Source organism: Babylonia areolata, chromosome 19, assembly GCF_041734735.1.
Source record: "Babylonia areolata isolate BAREFJ2019XMU chromosome 19, ASM4173473v1, whole genome shotgun sequence".
Lineage (NCBI taxonomy): Eukaryota > Metazoa > Mollusca > Gastropoda > Neogastropoda > Buccinidae > Babylonia > Babylonia areolata.
This window is the reverse complement of record NC_134894.1, coordinates 9,718,998-9,738,123: the sequence shown is the minus strand read 5'-3', so window position 1 is coordinate 9,738,123 and position 19,126 is coordinate 9,718,998. Positions and strand designations below refer to the sequence as shown.

Sequence of the window (19,126 nt, the reverse complement as noted above, 5' to 3'; positions counted from 1 at the left end):
AAGTATTGAGAACACGACTACTGAAAATCGGTCCAAGAATCAAGCAAGAGAATGCAGCACTGCGCTGTACAAAGGCACATGAAAATGCACAATTTAGTTCATTGACAAACAAGAGTAAATTTGATTTGTTGTGTGTGAGGGAATTTTACAGGATCATTCTGACTGTTACTTTGTGATTGACTTGACTGTTAAGTATTAGAACTTTACATTTAGCAATGGGTGCATGCAAAGATTATTAGATCTTTGCAATGGTAAAATGTTTGAGAAACCTTTTTTTTCATTTATACTTGAACTGACAAGATCTGTGTGTCAAACTACCCATTGTGATTTGTTTTTGTAAGGAAATTGAACAAATGATTGCTTCTCTTATGTATTTTGATATCCATTAGTATGCATAATGTGTGTGTGTGTGTGTGTGTGTGTGCCTGCGAACACACACAAATTCTGTGTACCACAGGTACATATGTTCATGTGTGTGCACATACTGTGTTTTAGTTTCAGTTTCTTAAGGAGGTGTCACTACATTCAGACAAATCGATGCTACACCACATCTGCCAGGCAGAAGCCTGACAGCAGCATTATTCAGTGAGCTAGTCAGGTCTTGACTGCATCCAGAAAAATATGTTAAGTATACCAATCCAGTGTGTGTGAGTGCGTATGTATTGCACTGAATGGTGATAAGCAAGTGTTTTCGTGTGCATGGTCCATCAAAACAGAAAGTAGTGAGATGTCCTCACCCTTTTCTTACATAGGCTTTCCTATTCACACTGTCCTCTTCTCATCACTTGACAATGGGCTTATGGTTCGAAACGTTGTATCCCACGAAACAAATAGGATTCATCCACCACCAAAAAGGTTCTTATAAACTTTAGTTCTTTGTCAATCCAAGTGAATTTCCTGTTCAGAATTTTGCCAGAGGACAACACTTTTGTTTCCACAGTTTTTTTTGTTTCGTTTTTTTTTTTTTTCAAGTGTGCGCTGCACATGGGACTTTGGTTTATCATCTCGTCTGAATGACTGGATGCCCAGTTTGATTTTCCAGTCAAACGTGGAAGAAAGGGCCTGACTGGGGATTCAAATCCAGACTCTCATGGACACTACTGGCAGACAGGTGTCTTCACCATTCTGCAGTGTCCTTTCCCCAAAGTATCAGTGAAAGCTACTGAGTTGTCATTCAATGTGAACATGTCCCAGGGATAATGTAAATGTTTTAGGGTATACTGACAAAAAACCCAAAAACAAAACAGAAAAACAAAAGGCAAGCACATTAAGTGGAAGCAAACATACCAACAAACAAAAAATGGCTGGCCACAAGAACGAACAATGGCAGAAGTGCTCAGCACTGAAGAGAACAAATGGCACTGATCGGTTGAGCCAGAACTGGGCACAAGAGATGTATCTGTACCGTGGTAGTTACACATTTTAGCCAACAGACCAAACCTACTGGCTGTGGCTTGCACCAGTTTGACATGCTGGAAAAGTGACACCAAAACATAAAGCTGGCTGATGGCACTCTGACCAGAGCACATGTTCACACACTGACAACCACCTTCAATACACTCACTCACAATGCACATATACACAGCACAAGGCAGCTGACAACCATAAGTAGATAGGATACAGCTCAGCAATTTTTTTTTTCCAAGCCTCCAAAATGGGTAGGAAAGGCAGGCAGGTGGGGGATGAGGGGGGTGGGGGAGGGGTGGGGGGAAAGGATCCAGAGTTCATATTTTCATGAAAAGTCATGAGTCCAAATGGCATACCACCATGACACAGAGACTTGTCACAGGACACTAAGCACATTTAGGACTGAGTTACATTAAGGACTGAGTTCACCTGGAATGAGTCCAACCCTTGGCACCAGCATGTGGAAAGCAGTCAGGTTTATTTCCTCCTCCTCCTCCTTCAGTTGCCCTTTAACACAACACAGCGATACCAAATGGACTGAACACACACGGAACAGCATCTTTGGAACGGGCAGGGCTGCACTGTTCTGATTCTTCATTGTTCTTTTTTGTCCACAAACAATGTCCACAAGATGTGTCAACAGCATGAATGTCACAAAAAGCAAATTTGATCGCAGAATTTTTGTTAAAATAAAAACACTTTTAAAAACAAATAAACGGCAATGGCCTCACAACATCACATCTTTCCACTGTTGAGCTGGTCTTGTGCCACCCATGTGAGACCATCAATTCACTCATAGAAATAATGTGTAAAAGTGTATATCATCTGGCATATATCCAATCAACACGTTGATAAAATCTACACTGGGATGATGCAATTTCACATTTAGGTCACAACCATGTCACATCAAACACCATCAGGAATGTACCACACATAACCCCTTGCCCTCACCCCTCAAGGTCCCTGCTTTCTCCAGCAACAAGGTAAAATGAGATATATGGGGTCTCAGCTATTCTGAAGCAAGTTGACAGGGAAAATGACTGGACAGGAAAAGTGAGACATGAAGCCCACAATAAAGAACAAATTAAAATGGAAAAAAACAACACAAAAACATCCAACAACACAAATGACAAGCTTCATATCAAATATAAATCACAAGCGATAGTCCAGAAATTTCACACATCACAGGTTCATTTTCTGGACCTGATAATAATTAACTCTACCAAGTAAAAGTTTTACTAAAACATTCCAGTCACAAAAAAATGTTAAAGTTGCTACACAAGGAGATTCTTCAAAATACCTGAAACCATCTACAACTCTTCCCCTTTTTCCTTCTGCACACACACACAAAAGCTAACACAAGAAAGACAAGGCCTTTAAAGACTACCATCTGACACTTGCTTGATCCAATGCAGGTTGAAATGCTGGATTAAGAAGTGTTTGCAAGCCAGCCGAAAAAAGAAAAGAAAAAAAAGTGGTATGACTTGCCTCCTGGGCCCATTTACCACCACCCCCTGCCCCGCCCACCTCCTTATATAGAATATAAAAGTCAGTACCTCAACAAAGCATGGTCAAAACCACAAAATGAACACAATACAGTAGTTTTTGTTGTCGTTTTTTCTCACAGTGACATCACCATATACATGTACGCATGTACATACTGTTTGCATGGGCATTCCTTCGTCAATTTGTATTCATCATCTAGCAAACTTGTCATTATTACCTTCTCCACTAGAATTTTGATTTATTTCTGCATGACAGAAATAACAATGATTTAACAGCACCAAAGTATGGTAACATCAGCAGCAATGATAAAATAAAATATCTTTTCAGACCAGAATTGACAATCTACGAAAATAACCATAGCCAAAGGAAGATATTTTCCTTTTCCTCACTGATGATACTTTGTGATGGCCAGGAACAGCTTGCCACTACCCTCCTTCTATTTTATTTTCCTCCATAAAATCAAATGACTGAAAAGTAAAAGGAGTGTCAAGAGGCCATGAACAGGCAGCAAATCTTGACGCCACCTTCCCTCTATGTTTTTTAATTCCATAAAATGATTTTTTTTTTTTTTTAATGAAAGATGACAGGTGGGTGTAGAGTAACATGACTAGAGCCAAGTTAATTATAAACTGACATTTTCTGTTCAGCTCTGTTCCTGAAGCAATGTTCAACCAAGTCCGAGATGGTACAATCCAGACTCTTCATGGTTTCCTCTTACCTTTTTTTTTTTAATGGAAAAATTCACAGATAAATTCAGTAGAATTAGATTTTTGGGGTGTGGGAGGAGTTGGAGATGAGGAGGGAGCTGAAAGGAAAACATTAGAAACTTTATAATTTTGGAGTGGAGGGAAAGATAATTGGAACATAAACATCTGAAACATTACACTGTAAATATGAACAAATAAAGGTTTTCAGACCAACTTGTCATTCAACTTGTTCCCTTTAAACAAAAGAGTATGTCATATAAATGCCACCTGGAGGAAGACGAAAAAGAAAAGGATGATAAAATATTGGCTGGAGCTTTTAGAAAACCTCACTGAATTCTTTTCACTTGTAACTAACCACAACCTGACACAACAAGTTTATATAAAAGTATATGGTGTAGACGGCAAGAGGGTGGCAACAACAAACACACCACAACTGAATACTACATGAAAGACAGTGTTGGGGTTGAAGGGTCTGCCAGGAAAAAGACAGAGGTAGTCAAAAAATCCCACAGGACTAGAAACAGGAATCAGCAAACAGTCCACCTGGCATGTCCACCTAAACTAGCTCAGCCTCCCCTCCCCTCCCAACCTCCATTCCTCTCAACATCCAAACATCAATATCCTTTAAAGACATGCACACATAAACACATACATATTATATGGTATATATACACACACAAATCTGAAATGGATCACACTAGAAACATTTCAAATAAAGTACTGAGCTTGATTTATAGTGACTGGTTGGAGTATCAATGATAAAAAAAAAAAAAAAAAAGAAGACTGTTCACAACAGCAACAACAAAAAAATCACGTATTTGAAAAAAATATACAAAAAAACAAAAAAAAAAACACCAACAAATGATGACTAGCTTTGTAAGAGCAAAATAACTCATATTTTGAACTACCAAAACACACCAGAGCTCTTGAGTAAACTTTTATCAAAATATGAACTTGGTTATAAAAAATAAAAACTGGTCAATCAATTGAAATGTTGCCCAGTTTATGACACACTGTCATACTGACTTGTTTTCAAGGGCGAAATCACATGGAGAAAGATCCTTTGATACTGACAAGATAAAAATGCAAGCAATTCCAACTGGCTGTTCTTTTTTTTTCTTTTTCTTTTTTTAACCTAGTGACTAGAACTTTGGTGAAGCAAGAAACTGTATGACTGGGAACAGGGCAGCAAAACACCGGAAGATGCAGAGGACAGTCAAGTTCAACAACATGGAAGGAAAGGACTCAAAAGTAGGTTCCAGCTACCAAAATTCTCACTTCATAAAACATATGAAAATATACTTAATTCTAAAAAAGCAACAAAAAAGAAACAAAAAAACATCTCGTTTCCATCAATCATAGCAATCAGTTTCTGAAAAAAAAAGAGTCTAAAACCATGTGTCAAAACATGTACCAACATTGCCTCCTTTTTGGATTTTATTTTTATGTGCCAACTTTTACATACTATTTCTTGCAAAGAACTGGACTAATTTATGTCATTTTGCAAAATTTCTCATAAATATGTGTCCTATCAGATGAACCCTGAGACCCCGCCTGTTTTTCTTTTCTTGTTTTCCTTAGTTCTGTGTATTACAGTTCTGATACGATAGTACTACACATATGGCACATACTGAAAAAAAACAAGCATGGGAGAAAGTACCTCAGATCTTTATCTTGCACTGCATCTACAATTCGCAACTATTTTCACGATTCAAAAGCATGTTTCTCAGATTTCCAAGCCCTTTAAATAAAGTGAGATCCATGAAATGAAGACAGGAGTTAATTTTACCAGTTTGTGCTATTTACACACAATGGCATTATTACGCAACGGGTCTTTATATCCTAAACATGACTCTTTCAGACTTCTTGCAATGTCCAGCACTGCCTCTAACAAATCAGTTATTGTCTGTGGCACTTCCTGTGTATGCCACTGATTGAATTTCATTACAAAAAAAGAGAGACATCATCCACATTTGCTTTTCTTTTGCTGCAGGAGCTAAATGCTTGACATTCCAGATCTTTAAGTTCTCTCTATATATATGGACAATGTACAAAACAACCTGAGTTTTTTTGGGGTTTTTTCATAAACAAATTAACAAAGGTCTGCAAGACACTACCCCCCTTCACCTTGCTCTGTGGGTCTCACAAGATCTGTTTTCTAAGCAGATGAGATGTTTTTTTGTTTTTTTTTTAAAACCCATAAAGCAAACAGAAAGGGGCACTGACTGTGTGACATGTATTGACTCTTTGTGACAAAATTCCCCGAAAGACAACACAAAAAAAATACATTAAAATAATGCAGATCAAGAATTAAGTATTTGAAGAAAAAAAAAAGAGTTCAAACAAAAACTTTCACAACAGAATAATTCAACATCCTAACAAAACACTACCGCAAGTTTTGACTGTCATGACTAATATCAAACAAAAGGAAGAAAACAGTCATATAAACAGGGAAAAATATCGTTTAATTTCACTGTACATTAATGACTAGTTAACATGAATTTGACAAGCATACATTCTTTAATATGATTACAGTACAGTGTCATGTCCTGGACTTCCACAGTCTGTTATCACAAACCACTCCTAGCTAGCTTTCTTCCTGTCTGATAGCTTTAACTCACTCAGGACAAGTTTTTTCCCTTGCTTTTCCCCACAGACAGCCCATTTCTAAGGGTTTGGAAAAAAATTACAAAAAATACAAAATACTGTGTAAGAAAATGAAACTTTCAGAACTGGTTTATTATGTGTTGAGCTATTAGATATATATAAAAAAAAAAAATCATATTTCTCATCTTATTTTTACAGTTTTGCCATATGTAGAAAATACTGCCAATTTTTCACCCCGAATCACCATACCCATGCTCACTTTCTGCATTAAATTCGCTTTCTTCTTCGTCATCATCCACCTCTTCAATGTCCGACTCTTCAGTTCGTAGCATTTCAAGTACTTCAGCAACCCTAAAATGTTGCCGTCACTGCCTTGTTCTCTTCACAACATTCTGAGAAGAGCCCGCTTTGCTAACAGGCTGGCACGCGAGCAGACGACCAGTCAGTGACTTTGTCAGCATGTGTGCGAGACAGGCCACACATCCCAGGCTGACCAATCATACTGTTCGATTGTGGAGTGACCCAGAATAGTGCACTCTGCTTGGCTAATCACAAAATCACGTGTACAGCGCATGATGGAATTTTACTTTCGGAGAATGCTATTCCATTCCTTCGTCTGAATCCAAATACGTTTTGTGTAGGAATGCGTGAGCATTCCTTCGTCCGGAGCGAGTTAACACTCCAAGCCACTGGTTCAACAGTTTGATGATGCTTACTGCTGCTTGTACAGTGAAGGATTTTGTTCAACAGTTTGAAAATACTGTTGCTTGTATAATCAAGAACTTGACAGTTTGTCTTCAAAACCTCTCGGTGTGTCTTCCACATTTCCACTGATTTGCTGCTGTTAATTCATGTTTAAAAAAATATAATTAAATTAAATTAAATTAAAAAAAATAAGAATTTGCGCTGCAGTGACATACTTTGCATTTTTACACCAGCTGAATGAAATGTATTTATCACTGAAAAAAACCCCCAAAGATTTCAAGTCGAAGCTTTAGCTTACAACCTTCCTTCTGGAACACTTAAATCATTGTATTTGTTCACCCACTCTTAACACATATCTTAAGCCCTGATAGTGCTGATGCTGGTTTTCTTTCTCTGTTCAACTTTTGAACTTCATGAACGCATAAATTCCCCCAATAACCTTTTTTTCTTACATGGTGTAACTTTTGAATACTCCCTCAACTTACTTCAAACTGTCCTGTCTGATTAACATTCTTGTTATATATAAACTAACGCTTCAGCGTATAACAAAACTGCATTTGTCAAGAAGAAACTTACTCCATATTCTCAGCAGCTTACACAGACCAGAGAAAACAACTTTTCAACAAAGCTTTCTTATCTACTAAATGGCGGACAAAGCTTTCTTATCTACTAAATGGCGGATACATTTTCCAAAAAAAATCTACCTATTCCTAACTGCTATGCTAGTGCTAACAAAATACTACAGAGCTTGTACAAAGCCAAAAGATCCATTCGAACCACTTTTCAACATTAGATTTGTAGCACCGAGACAGTGTCATGTCAGGGGAGATAATGCAAAAGACGGAATGAATCACCAGCTAAACAGTGTAGATGAACATAGTCACAACCACAACATAGTTCATAAACAATACCAGAAGATGAATAAAAAATGAATAAATAAATAAAAAGAACAACATGAAAAGTACAGCAAGTACACAAATAAAACACAAAATCAAACAGCCAAAAGAATCTGGGTAAATAATTCAACTATGTCATAACTGCAAGAAGAAAAAAAGTTGATTCAGATCATCTGAGGACAACAGATAATTAGGCTACAAGTACAGTTCACATGCATTCACACACAAACACACACACACACACACTAACATACACACCCACACCATAACCATAGCCTATATACCTGCTGAGGAGTTCCGAAAATGCCTATATAACAAATATTAATATAATCTTTTTCAATTATATGAAACAAAATGTTGACCCACAAGCAACAATTTCCAAAAATTTAACACATAAAAGATCAGACAATGACAAAAAAAAATCTCAGCAAAGCCATTTCCTTTTCTTCTTCTTTCCACGTCATTCACAATACTGTAGCACACACCAAGGACGAATTTGGTCATCTCCTGAAAACTGTACTGCTCCATGCTGGAATGGCTTGACATTCTGTCTGACTGCATCACAGATGAGCAATAATTCTGATTACAGTAGGGCTACATGCAGGATATGACACTCATTTTTGTCCTTCACTATTTTTATAATTACTCCACACAGAGTAAAAATTTGTTCTGGGCAGACAAGAAAACAACTTAACTTTCAGACGCCCCCCCCCCCCTTGCTCCCCCCAAATAAATTGGCACAATATATAATATATATATATAAAAAAAAGACCCCCCAAAACAAAAAACTGATGTAATCTGATAGATATGATCCACAACTTTCAACTCCCAACAACTGAAGTGATTTCACAAACACACAGTGGATGAACGTTTTTATGAAAGTGTAAAGTGAACCATCACAAAGTGGAAACTGACGACTGTCCCTGTCAAAAGTGATGAGGTCACTGGAACCCATGGGCAGACAATCACAACCAACTGTCAACATGACTCACAACCATCTCTCCGTCAATATCACCCGTCTTCTGTGTCAAACAATATCCAATCTGTAACAAGCCAGCAGTGACATAGTTGATTCCATGTACGATGAGCTGTTTCCGGTATCTACTGATTGTTCAATAACTCATTTAGCAGGACAGATGCTTTATTGTTTGTTTCCATCACCCACTGACCAGCCTCCACAATCAACAGGTAAAGCTTTCTTTCTGAGAAAATATCTGTCTTTCGTTTCCAAACAGGAGGCTACATGAACGGTTGTGTGCTTTTCTCTTTGGTGTCAGCATTCCACATTTCAAGCGCTGGTCTTTTGATTCACCGACACAGAGTGAGCAGACAACTGTCTTTTTGATTCTCTTTTTGATTCAGAGGCACACAGCAGCCAAACACTTTGTCACCTGATGCTTTGCCGGTCGGCGTCCCACTTTGTTCCGGTGGCACTCAGCTTATCAGTGCATCTCTTTTATTTCAAACTTAACTTGTTACGTTGCCAGGCAATATGTAAACAGTTTTTCCATTTATCAAGGGTTGGTTTTTTTGTTTTTGTTTTTTGTTTATTACTCTCCTTTTAATTCCCTCCATGCAAGTGCCCAGCTTTTCTTCCTCCACCTGAATGAGTTTCAGTTTCAGTAGCTCAAGGAGGCGTCACTGCGTTCGGACAAATCCATATACGCTACACCACATCTGCCAAGCAGATGCCTGACCTGCAGCGTAACCCAACACGCTTAGTCAGGCCTTGAGGCCACCTGAATGAAAGATCTACAAATCTCCCAACATCCCTGCCTCTTCTACACTGCTCCCCCACCCCATCCCCTTTCCCCATAACCTACTTCTGCCTGAAGTTGATGGGCTTCTTCATCATTTAACTGCCAGCAGTGATGTGCATTTTCCAAACACAGGACACTGATTCCTCTCAATGAAAGTTCCAACGCTAAAGTCAGCTGTTTTTTTCTCTAGAAACATGAGGTTCTTTTCAGTCATCCTAGAAACTGGCCGACTTTTGTCAGCAAGTCTGCTTCAGCTGTGTTGGTTACAACAACTGGGTGAGTGGGGTTTCTCCTCTGTTCAACAATTACAAACAAGTCTGTCCTACTTGTCACACTGTTTCTGTATATTTCTTTTCCTTTCTTTACTGGCAATCTAAACACTTTGCAAAACTCTACAATTTACATATCATTTGTTTCAGAATAGCATGAAAGCAACAAAGTTTGGACACTGATGAAATCCACCAAAACCATCTCTGAAGAAACTTCACTAATGACTGAAGTCACACAAATACACAACATTGTTATGAATAATTCTCTGTTTCCTGAAGAGACGATGCCAGTACCAGTAGACCACATCCAGTGTTGAAAAAACAAAAGGGCTCAGTATTTAGCATCAACATTTTTGGCAGCAAATTATGCACCATTTTCAAGTCAGAAGACGGAGATAGCTTGATCATCTTATTTTACTGGCCCAATTGATTCCAAATTTTAGTCACAAACCTGTTTTTTCTCACAACACTGGAAGTGCAAGCAGGCAGTCACAACTGACAGATGTGTATCACCAATCAACAACTCAACAGCCATTTTCCTCGAGTTTGAACAACCGTCCTCGGTTAAATACATTTTGTTCTCTTGGTTTTTGTTGTTGTTTGTCTTGATACATCTTTGCCTCACTCACAAAGTCCAAGAATGGCTGATGTGGCTCAGACCATGTCATTTAGACACAAAACGTCTGAAGCATCCATCGGCCACCTCCCCTCCTCGATGCACTGGAAGAAAAGAGACTGTGGCTATGTCATCTGGCAGAACAAATGTGAATCGCATCTGGAAGGCGGGGGGCTCTGCTGAATCCAATCAGCACCCGGTTGGTAGAGAGAAATACACCACAGCACTGCACAGACACAGGGATGAGGAGGAGGAGGATACACACGTCCCTGGAGTGCGATCGTCCACTGGCAATACTGGCAGCTGCCAAGGGTTCTACACACACACACAGACGCACGCGCACACACACACACTGACACGTGGGGGGGTAGGGGGGGCGACTAGCTGGGCTGTCCATCCAGAAAGTAGGTCACCATCGTTCCCTTGCCCTTGACGTCCACAGACCCTCTCTCCGTCAGCTTGTACCCTTTCTCGGACAGCAAATTGTACATGTCCTGGGACACCTGCCCCCAAAAAACACCATGTCAAAAATCAGCAGATAATCCTTACTGATTGTTCTGTAAAAATCACTTTTACAAGTCAGTGTTGAAATCAGTCATATCGCTTACAACCCAACTGTAAAGAACACTCGTATGTGTCAAGTGTTCAAATCAAATCATGATGCTTATAGCCAAACTGTAAAGATCACTTTCACATGTCAGTGTTCAAATCAAATCATGTCGCTTGTTGCCCAACTGTAAAGATCACTTTTACATGTCAGTGTTCAAATCAAATCATGCTGCTTGTTGCCCAACTGTAAAGATCACTTTTACACGTCAGTGTTCAAATCAAATCATGTTGCCTAACCATTTCAGGGCTGAAAACCCAAAAGTCCTTAACACCAGTGTATTACATTAAGTGTTGAATCTAGTACAAGTGGAATTGCAGGCAGGAACACAGAGTGCAATGCCTATGATTTTTATTAAAAGATATCAAGCTGGGTGTTTGTTGTTGTTGCTGTTGTTGTTGCTTATTTTGTTTTTAAAAAAAGTATAAAAAATTTTTTTTAAATATGCCATGGAACCGAATGAAAGCAATCAATATGTCAATCTTGTCATTTATTTATGTCACTTTGGGTAAAATCTTACTGAAAGATGTAATTCTAAATGTGTATGTGTGTGTGTACTTGTGTGTACATTCATATTCGTATGTGTTAAGTCTGTGTACATGTATGCACATTCAAGTGTCAGCACAACATATGCAGGCATGTGTGTGCATGTATAACATGTACTTGTGTGTGTTGTAGATGTGTACATTTGTGTGTGTGTGTGTGTGTGTGTGTGTGTGTGCAGGTTCTTGCATGTGGGTGTCCCTCTGTAACATGTGTGTCTACAAACGAGTCTGTTTGGAAAAAAACAAAAAAAACAAAAACAAGAGAGGCAAGGCCATCAAGACTCACTTGCGATAAATTAAGACCCCTCTCATTAATTACAGAGTAATTTCCCTTTTTTATTATCTGCACCAAAACATTTGCAAAATAAATAAAAATTCCATGCTTAGCAAAAGAAGTTCCTGTTTGAACAAAAAATGATAATAATGACTCCTCTTCTTGTTGTGTCAGAATAAGAGGTCAAAGTGCCAAGTTTAGAGAATACAAAAAATATAAATATAACAGTAAATGCAGTTTGCTTATAATTAGGCTTCTTTTTTTTTGTGCCCATCCCAGAGGTGCAATATTGTTTTAAACAAGATGACTGGAAAGAACTGAATTTTTCCTATTTTTATGCCTAATTTGGTGTCAACTAACAAAGTATTTGCAGAGAAAATGTCAATGTTAAAGTTTACCACAGACACACGGACACACACACACACATAGACAACTGAACACCGGGTTAAAACATAGACTCACTTTGTTTACACAAGTGAGTCAAAAAAGGAGTGAGAGAAGCAAGAGGGGCTCAGCGAGGAATGCAGGAAAGAAAAGACAGAGGGCCATCAGGCGGCCATCCATTCCCCAACCTGTATCCTGTCTGCCAGTCCTGTGCTGTCCATACGCGAGGCCACATTGACCGAGTTGCCCCAGATGTCGTAATGCGGCTTCCGCATGCCAATCACCCCTGCCACCACTGGCCCCAAGTTCATGCCTGCCAAACAAATGTTCTGTTCTTATATTCTAAGCAAGCACCATACCATTGTTAGCCAGTGACCATGGCTCGAGGTCCCATTCGTCAGTGTGTTTAGTCCTTCGGAAAGGAACATTATTCCTATTTTCCTCACTCCGCCCAGGTATAAACTGGTACCTGATTTTGGTTGGGGTAGGTCAAAAATGGCGGAAGGAGAGGACTGGGCCCTGCCTCCTTATTCCGAGCCCTAGACACAGTGGGTATGAAGTCACTGCCCTGATTGACTTAAGAACTAAAGCTATGGGACCTTTAACTTTTAACCCGGACCTTTTTAAACAGCAAAACAAACAAATAATGAAATGCAGACAAAGGAACAAATGACCAATGACTGAGAGGGAAATAGTGCATTGGCACTGAACTATTTTCTTCATATTTGAAAGTCCTGAACATACGCTGAAAATGTGTCTCTGTCTCTTCCTGTACTTGCAAATGTTACAACCTTCTGGACTTGAGTATGTCAATTTCAAATCATGACTGGACATAAATCACACACTAAAGTTTGCTGCTGCAAAAACTCTCCAAGTCCAGTTTAATGTTGATACAGTTAAAAAATATCCTAATTTCAAAGCAGTTAAGATATCAAAACTTTTAAGTACAAGTTATAGTATATTTAATGTACATTCTATATAATAATATACAGACATATAAAGTATTACCTACTAATCTTTGGGGGATGGGGCGGGTTGAGGGGTTGTTAAAAGCACTAAATGCTGGCAACAAAAGTTTCTCATGTAATCTAAATGCTAGTCTAGTCACATAAAACGCCCTTCTAACCCCAGCTTCACTGCATGTTATGAAGTGCAACTGGGTCATCCCCATAAAGTGATGCTATGCAATCCCATGAGAAGAAAGCCTTATAAATGAATATAACAGTGCCCAATGGATTGACCAGTCCTATCCCACCACAACAAAGTTGACAGTCCTCCTCTGACAAAATGGCAGCACCTTGAGGTCTGAAGTGAAAGGCAAAAACAAAAACACATGCACTGACACACACACACACACACACACAAATGCACACACACACACATACACAGACATCAATAAAAACCGTTCTCAAAACAGACTTCCTTCCTTCCCAATCAGATCTCCATTTCCCCCAAGTCCCTCCTCCGCCCACCCCCAACAACGCTTTCCTTCCTTCCTACCCCGCAAGCCCCTCCGCCCACCCCCAACAACGCTTTCCTTCCTTCCTACCCCTACCCCGCAAGCCCCTCCGCCCACCCCCAACAACGCTTTCCTTCCTTCCTACCCCTACCCCCCAAGCACCTCCGCCCACCCCCAACAACGCTTTCCTTCCTTCCTACCCCTACCCCTAAAGCCCCTCCTCCCACCTCCAACAACGCTTTCCTTCCTTCCTACCCCTACCCCGCAAGCACCTCCGCCCACCCCCAACAATGCTTTCCTTCCTTCCTACCCCGCAAGCACCTCCGCCCACCCCCAACAATGCTTTCCTTCCTTCCTACCCCTACCCCCCAAGCCCCTCCACCCACCTCCAACAATGCTTTCCTTTCTTCCTACCCCTACCCCGCAAGCACCTCCGCCCACCCCCAACAACGCCTTCCTTCCTTCCTACCCCTACCCCCCCAAGCCCCTCCACCCACCTCCAACAATGCTTTCCTTCCTTCCTACCCCTACCCCCCAAGCCCCTCCGCCCACCCCCAACAACGCTTTCCTTCCTTCCTACCCCTACCCCCCAAGCCCCTCCGCCCACCCCCAACAATGCTTTCCTTTCTTCCTACCTCTACCCCGCAAGCCCCTCCTCCCACCTCCAACAACGCTTTCCTTCCTTCCTACCCCTACCCCGCAAGCCCCTCCTCCCACCTCCAACAACGCTTTCCTTCCTTCCTACCCCTACCCCCCAAGCCCCTCCGCCCACCCCCAACAATGCTTTCCTTTCTTCCTACCCCTACCCCTAAAGCCCCTCCTCCCACCTCCAACAACGCTTTCCTTCCTTCCTACCCCTACCCCGCAAGCACCTCCGCCCACACCCAACAACACCCCCCAAGCCCCCTCAAACTCCCAACTACCTCTGTAAATCAAAGCAAAAAGTGGCAGACTGCAGACACTAACCGATGCGCAGAGTAAAGTTGTTGAAGGAGTGCTCGTTGACAAACTTGAGCTGTTTCTTCATGGCAAAGGCGTAGTCGGCTATGGCTGTCACATGGTGCAGGTCGGGGCTGTTGGTCTCCGGGGTCAGGCCTGAGGCCGCCATGTAGGTCTGACCAATCGTCTTTATCTTCTCTACACAACTGAAGCGTTCTTCAGACAGCAGCTGAAAGCACAAAGCGAAGGCAAATGCAGCACTTTGCTATGTGGGCGAGCAGGTTGCTGTTTGTGTACGTCCTCAATACAAATGAATTTCTCTTATTGGAGATGATGAAGAATACTGTGTTTTTTTTCTTGGCATGTCAAAATAACATTGTCTTTGCTTTTCCTCTTTCAAAAATGGGTAAATGATTAAATAAAAATGAAATAAAGAGAGCATCCAAGGCCTTAGGATAAGTGCTATGGACAATAACGGTTGTCTTTTTTAAATAAGTAGTAATATTACTATGGAAAACTGTTGACCAAAGACATCAGATACTGAAACTTGACAGATGCTTCTAAAAATATCTGACTGAACATTTTTATCAGTATTTGGTGGAATCTGGGCTTGAAAATAAATTCATTATTACGCACTGCTGAATATCTCTTTATTTCTCACTGTAAAAAAAATCATCACTGCAAATATGAGGAAAAGACATCAACAAATACCTGGGGCAACTGCATTTCAGAAAAGTATGTTGCAAACCGAGTTTGAAAATTTTCTTAGCATGCAAAATACGCATATGCATGTGTGTGTGTGTGTGGGAGGGGGGGGGGCGGGGGGGGGTGGGTGTGCGGGGGCGTGGATGGGTGGGTGTCTAATGCCAACACAGCACACAAGCCTGGAATGACCATCCATGTCAGCTATGACCTCGTTCGCATCCACTGTGCGGGCGTGTGTGTGTGTGTGTGCATGCTTGTGTGTGATGGGTTTAAGTGTAAAGCCAATGCAGCAGACAAGCCCGGACTGACCTCATCAAAGTCGGCGATGATCTCGTTCAGCAGACGCAGGCACTCCACCCCCTGCTGGTTGGCATCCAGCTCCACGTAGAACTCAGAGAAGTTGGTGATGGAGGAGAACATGATGCCTGCGCAGTTGATGTCCTGGTAGTAGACTGTCTGCAAAGGAACAGCACAAACACCACTATTCACAAAGATGAGGAATTGTGAATGAACGGGATATTTCTTACAATTGTTTTTTTCTCTCTTAAAAAAAAATCTCTCTCTCTCTCTCCCCCTCTCTCTCTATATACTTCTTTGTTAACTGGTACAGTACTGCATACACTGAAACTAATGAACCATCCCCCTACCACCTACTCCCCCACCCATCCCCAACCTCCACACACACATACTACACACTGAAATACATCCCTCAGCTATACACACACACACACACACACAAACTTTGTCCATATATATTCCAATATGTATACACAGAGGCAGAGTGTTAGGGGAGGGAGGGGAGGGTGGGAAGACAGCACCACTGACATGCAGTTCATTTTTGATCTTGTTCTTGAGGAAGAACTCGGCCACGTGCAGCGGCAGGAATGTTGGCCAGAAGTCGCAGGTTGCGGGCCTTGAGCCCTTCCATGCCCTCCATCTCCTCCGTCGCCTGGCAACAACAATACAAATTGATGATGAATGATATGGATACTTATACGGCACCTATCCTCGGTCAGAGACCAAGCTCTAAGCGTTTTACAAACTTGGGGTCATTTGCACAAAAGGCTGCCTACCTAGGTAGAGCCAACTGATGGCTGCCATTGGGCACCCATCATTCGTTTCCTGTGTCATTCAAGCAGATTTCAGGCACGCACACATACACACTCAGACAGATATGTAACACTTTATTTGAATGACTGCTTCGTTTATTTTCCCCGCCATCTAGGCAGCCATACTCCATTTTGGGGGTTGTGCATGCTGGATATGTTCTTGTTTCCATAACCCACCGTATGCCGACATGGATTACAGGATCTTTAACATGCATATTTGATCTTCTGCGTGTATATACACATACAGGGGGTTCAGGCACTAGCAGGTCTGCACATCACTGATCTGGGAGATAAAAAAATTCTCCATCCTTTATCCACCAGGCGCCGTTACTGAGATTCGAACCGGGACCCTCAGATTGAAAGTCCAACACTCAGCTATAGTGCCTGTCGAATAAGTACCAGCGACTACAACAATCTTCATTTTGACAGAGGTCTGGAGAGGTCAAGTGGATAACAGCTCAAAGAACACACGCTCACACACCACACTCCCATACAGTCTCTCCAAACACAGAACACACACAGGACTGTTGGAGAGGACACAGGGACGCTGACCTGCACTTTCCAGAGGAAGTCGAGGCGGGCAGTGCACTCCACCTGCTGGGAGTGGACGAAGAGCACCACCATGAACACCACCAGCACCACTACAGACTCGACGCGCAGGTCCACTTTCGTGCTCACATCCCCCTCCGACAGCCTGGCCATACAGTGCCAAGGCAAACATAGTCATCAACATTTTTCTGTCTACAGTGCCAAGGCAAACATAGTCATCAACATTTTTCTGTCTACAGTGCCAAGGCAAACATAGTCATCAACATTTTTCTGTCACACAGTGCCAAGGCAAACATAGTCATCAACATTTTTCTGTCTACAGTGCCAAGGCAAACATAGTCATCAACATTTTTCTGTCAGACAGTGCCAAGGCAAACATAGTCATCAACATTTTTCTGTCTACACAGTGCCAAGGCAAACATAGTCATCAACATTTTTCTGTCACACAGTGCTAAGGCAAACATAGTCATCAACATTTTTCTGTCTACACAGTGCCAAGGCAAACATAGTCATCAACATTTTTCTGTCATACAGTGCCAAGGCAAACATAGTCATCAACATTTTTCTGTCTACATTGCCAAGGCAAACATACTCATCAACATTTTTCTGTCTACATTGCCAAGGCAAACATAGTCATCAACATTTTTCTGTCTACAGTGCCAAGGCAAACATAGTCATCAACATTTTTCTGTCAGACAGTGCCAAGGCAAACATAGTCATCAACATTTTTCTGTCTACACAGTGCCAAGGCAAACATAGTCATCAACATTTTTCTGTCTACACAGTGCCAAGGCAAACATAGTCATCAACATTTTTCTGTCACACAGTGCCAAGGCAAACATAGTCATCAACATTTTTCTGTCTACACAGTGCGGAAGCAGATAGTGATAAATACTAACCTGTTCACACACTGCAAATACAGACATAGCAATGAAAACTATCCTGTCCACAGTGCAAATGCAGACTCAGTCATCAAAACTATAACACTACTGACACTAGAACACAACTCTACACAGTTGCCAGTGTAGACACACTCATCGAAATAATCAGTTCACTGACACTGGAGCAGAGCCCACAAACACACAGTATAAATGCAAACAAACCATTTTTTCTTTCTTCTCGCATTTGTTGCCTGTGACTCCCACATTCTAGTACACAACCCCTCCCCCAATCCCCCAACAGAAACATCCAATATTTATATGTACCTATATCTATACCTCCCACCCATCTCAACACACCATTTCCACTCACCCATCCATCCCCCCCCTCCTGCCCCCCAACACCCCCACACAACAAAGCACCCTAAACCTACCCATTATCAGCCAAGAGAAGCAGGTCCCGGTTGTCGAGCAGGGGGAGATAGGTGATCTGGGTGAGGACGATGAAGACGACAGTGATGGAGACGAGAAGCACCATCTTCACCATGCTGGACGTGTGCAGGAACACTGTGGTCCCCACCATTGACAGCAACACGCACAGCATCACGTACTGCAACACACACAGTAGTGTGTCAACCGCCTTCTTTCTTCACTGGTTCAACCAGGTAAGCACAAAATTTGTATTTGTATTTCATTTTATCACAACAGATTTCTCTGTGTGAAATTCGGGCTGCTCTCCCCTGGGAGAGCGTGTCGCTACACTACAGCGCCACCCATTTTTTTGTATTTTTTCCTGCGTGCAGTATTATTTGTTTTTCCTATCGAAGTGGATTTTTCTACAGAATTTTGCCAGGAACATCCGTTTTGTTGCCGTGGGTTCTTTTACGTGCGCTAAGTGCATGCTGCACATGGGACCTCGGTTTATCGTCTCATCCGAATGACTAGCGTCCAGACCACCACTCAAGGTCTAGTGGAGGGGGAGAAAATATCGGCGGCTGAGCCGTGATTCGAACCAGCGCGCTCAGATTCTCTCGCTTCCTAGGCGGACGCATTACCTCTAGGCCATCACACCATGTATCTTAAATAAGGTGTCAACAGCCTTCTTTCTTCACTGGTTCAACCAGGTAAGCACACCATGTATCTTAAATAAGGTGTCAACAGCCTTCTTTCTTCACTGGTTCAACCAGGTAAGCACACCATGTAT

The 19,126-nt window shown here is 41.6% G+C and overlaps 1 protein-coding gene across 1 annotated transcript in view; it reads right to left on the bottom strand.

The window, feature by feature from the left end:
• Window positions 1–9,920: 9,920 nt before the first annotated feature.
• Window positions 9,921–19,126, bottom strand: part of LOC143294058 (adenylate cyclase type 5-like) — a 61,055-nt gene continuing 51,849 nt past the window's right edge. The window contains 8 exon segments of the mRNA XM_076605474.1: window positions 9,921–10,976; window positions 12,472–12,596; window positions 14,709–14,910; window positions 15,696–15,842; window positions 16,212–16,268; window positions 16,270–16,335; window positions 17,048–17,189; window positions 18,357–18,532. Coding sequence (XP_076461589.1) covers window positions 10,854–10,976; window positions 12,472–12,596; window positions 14,709–14,910; window positions 15,696–15,842; window positions 16,212–16,268; window positions 16,270–16,335; window positions 17,048–17,189; window positions 18,357–18,532 — 1,038 coding nt within the window. The 3' untranslated portion in view covers window positions 9,921–10,853.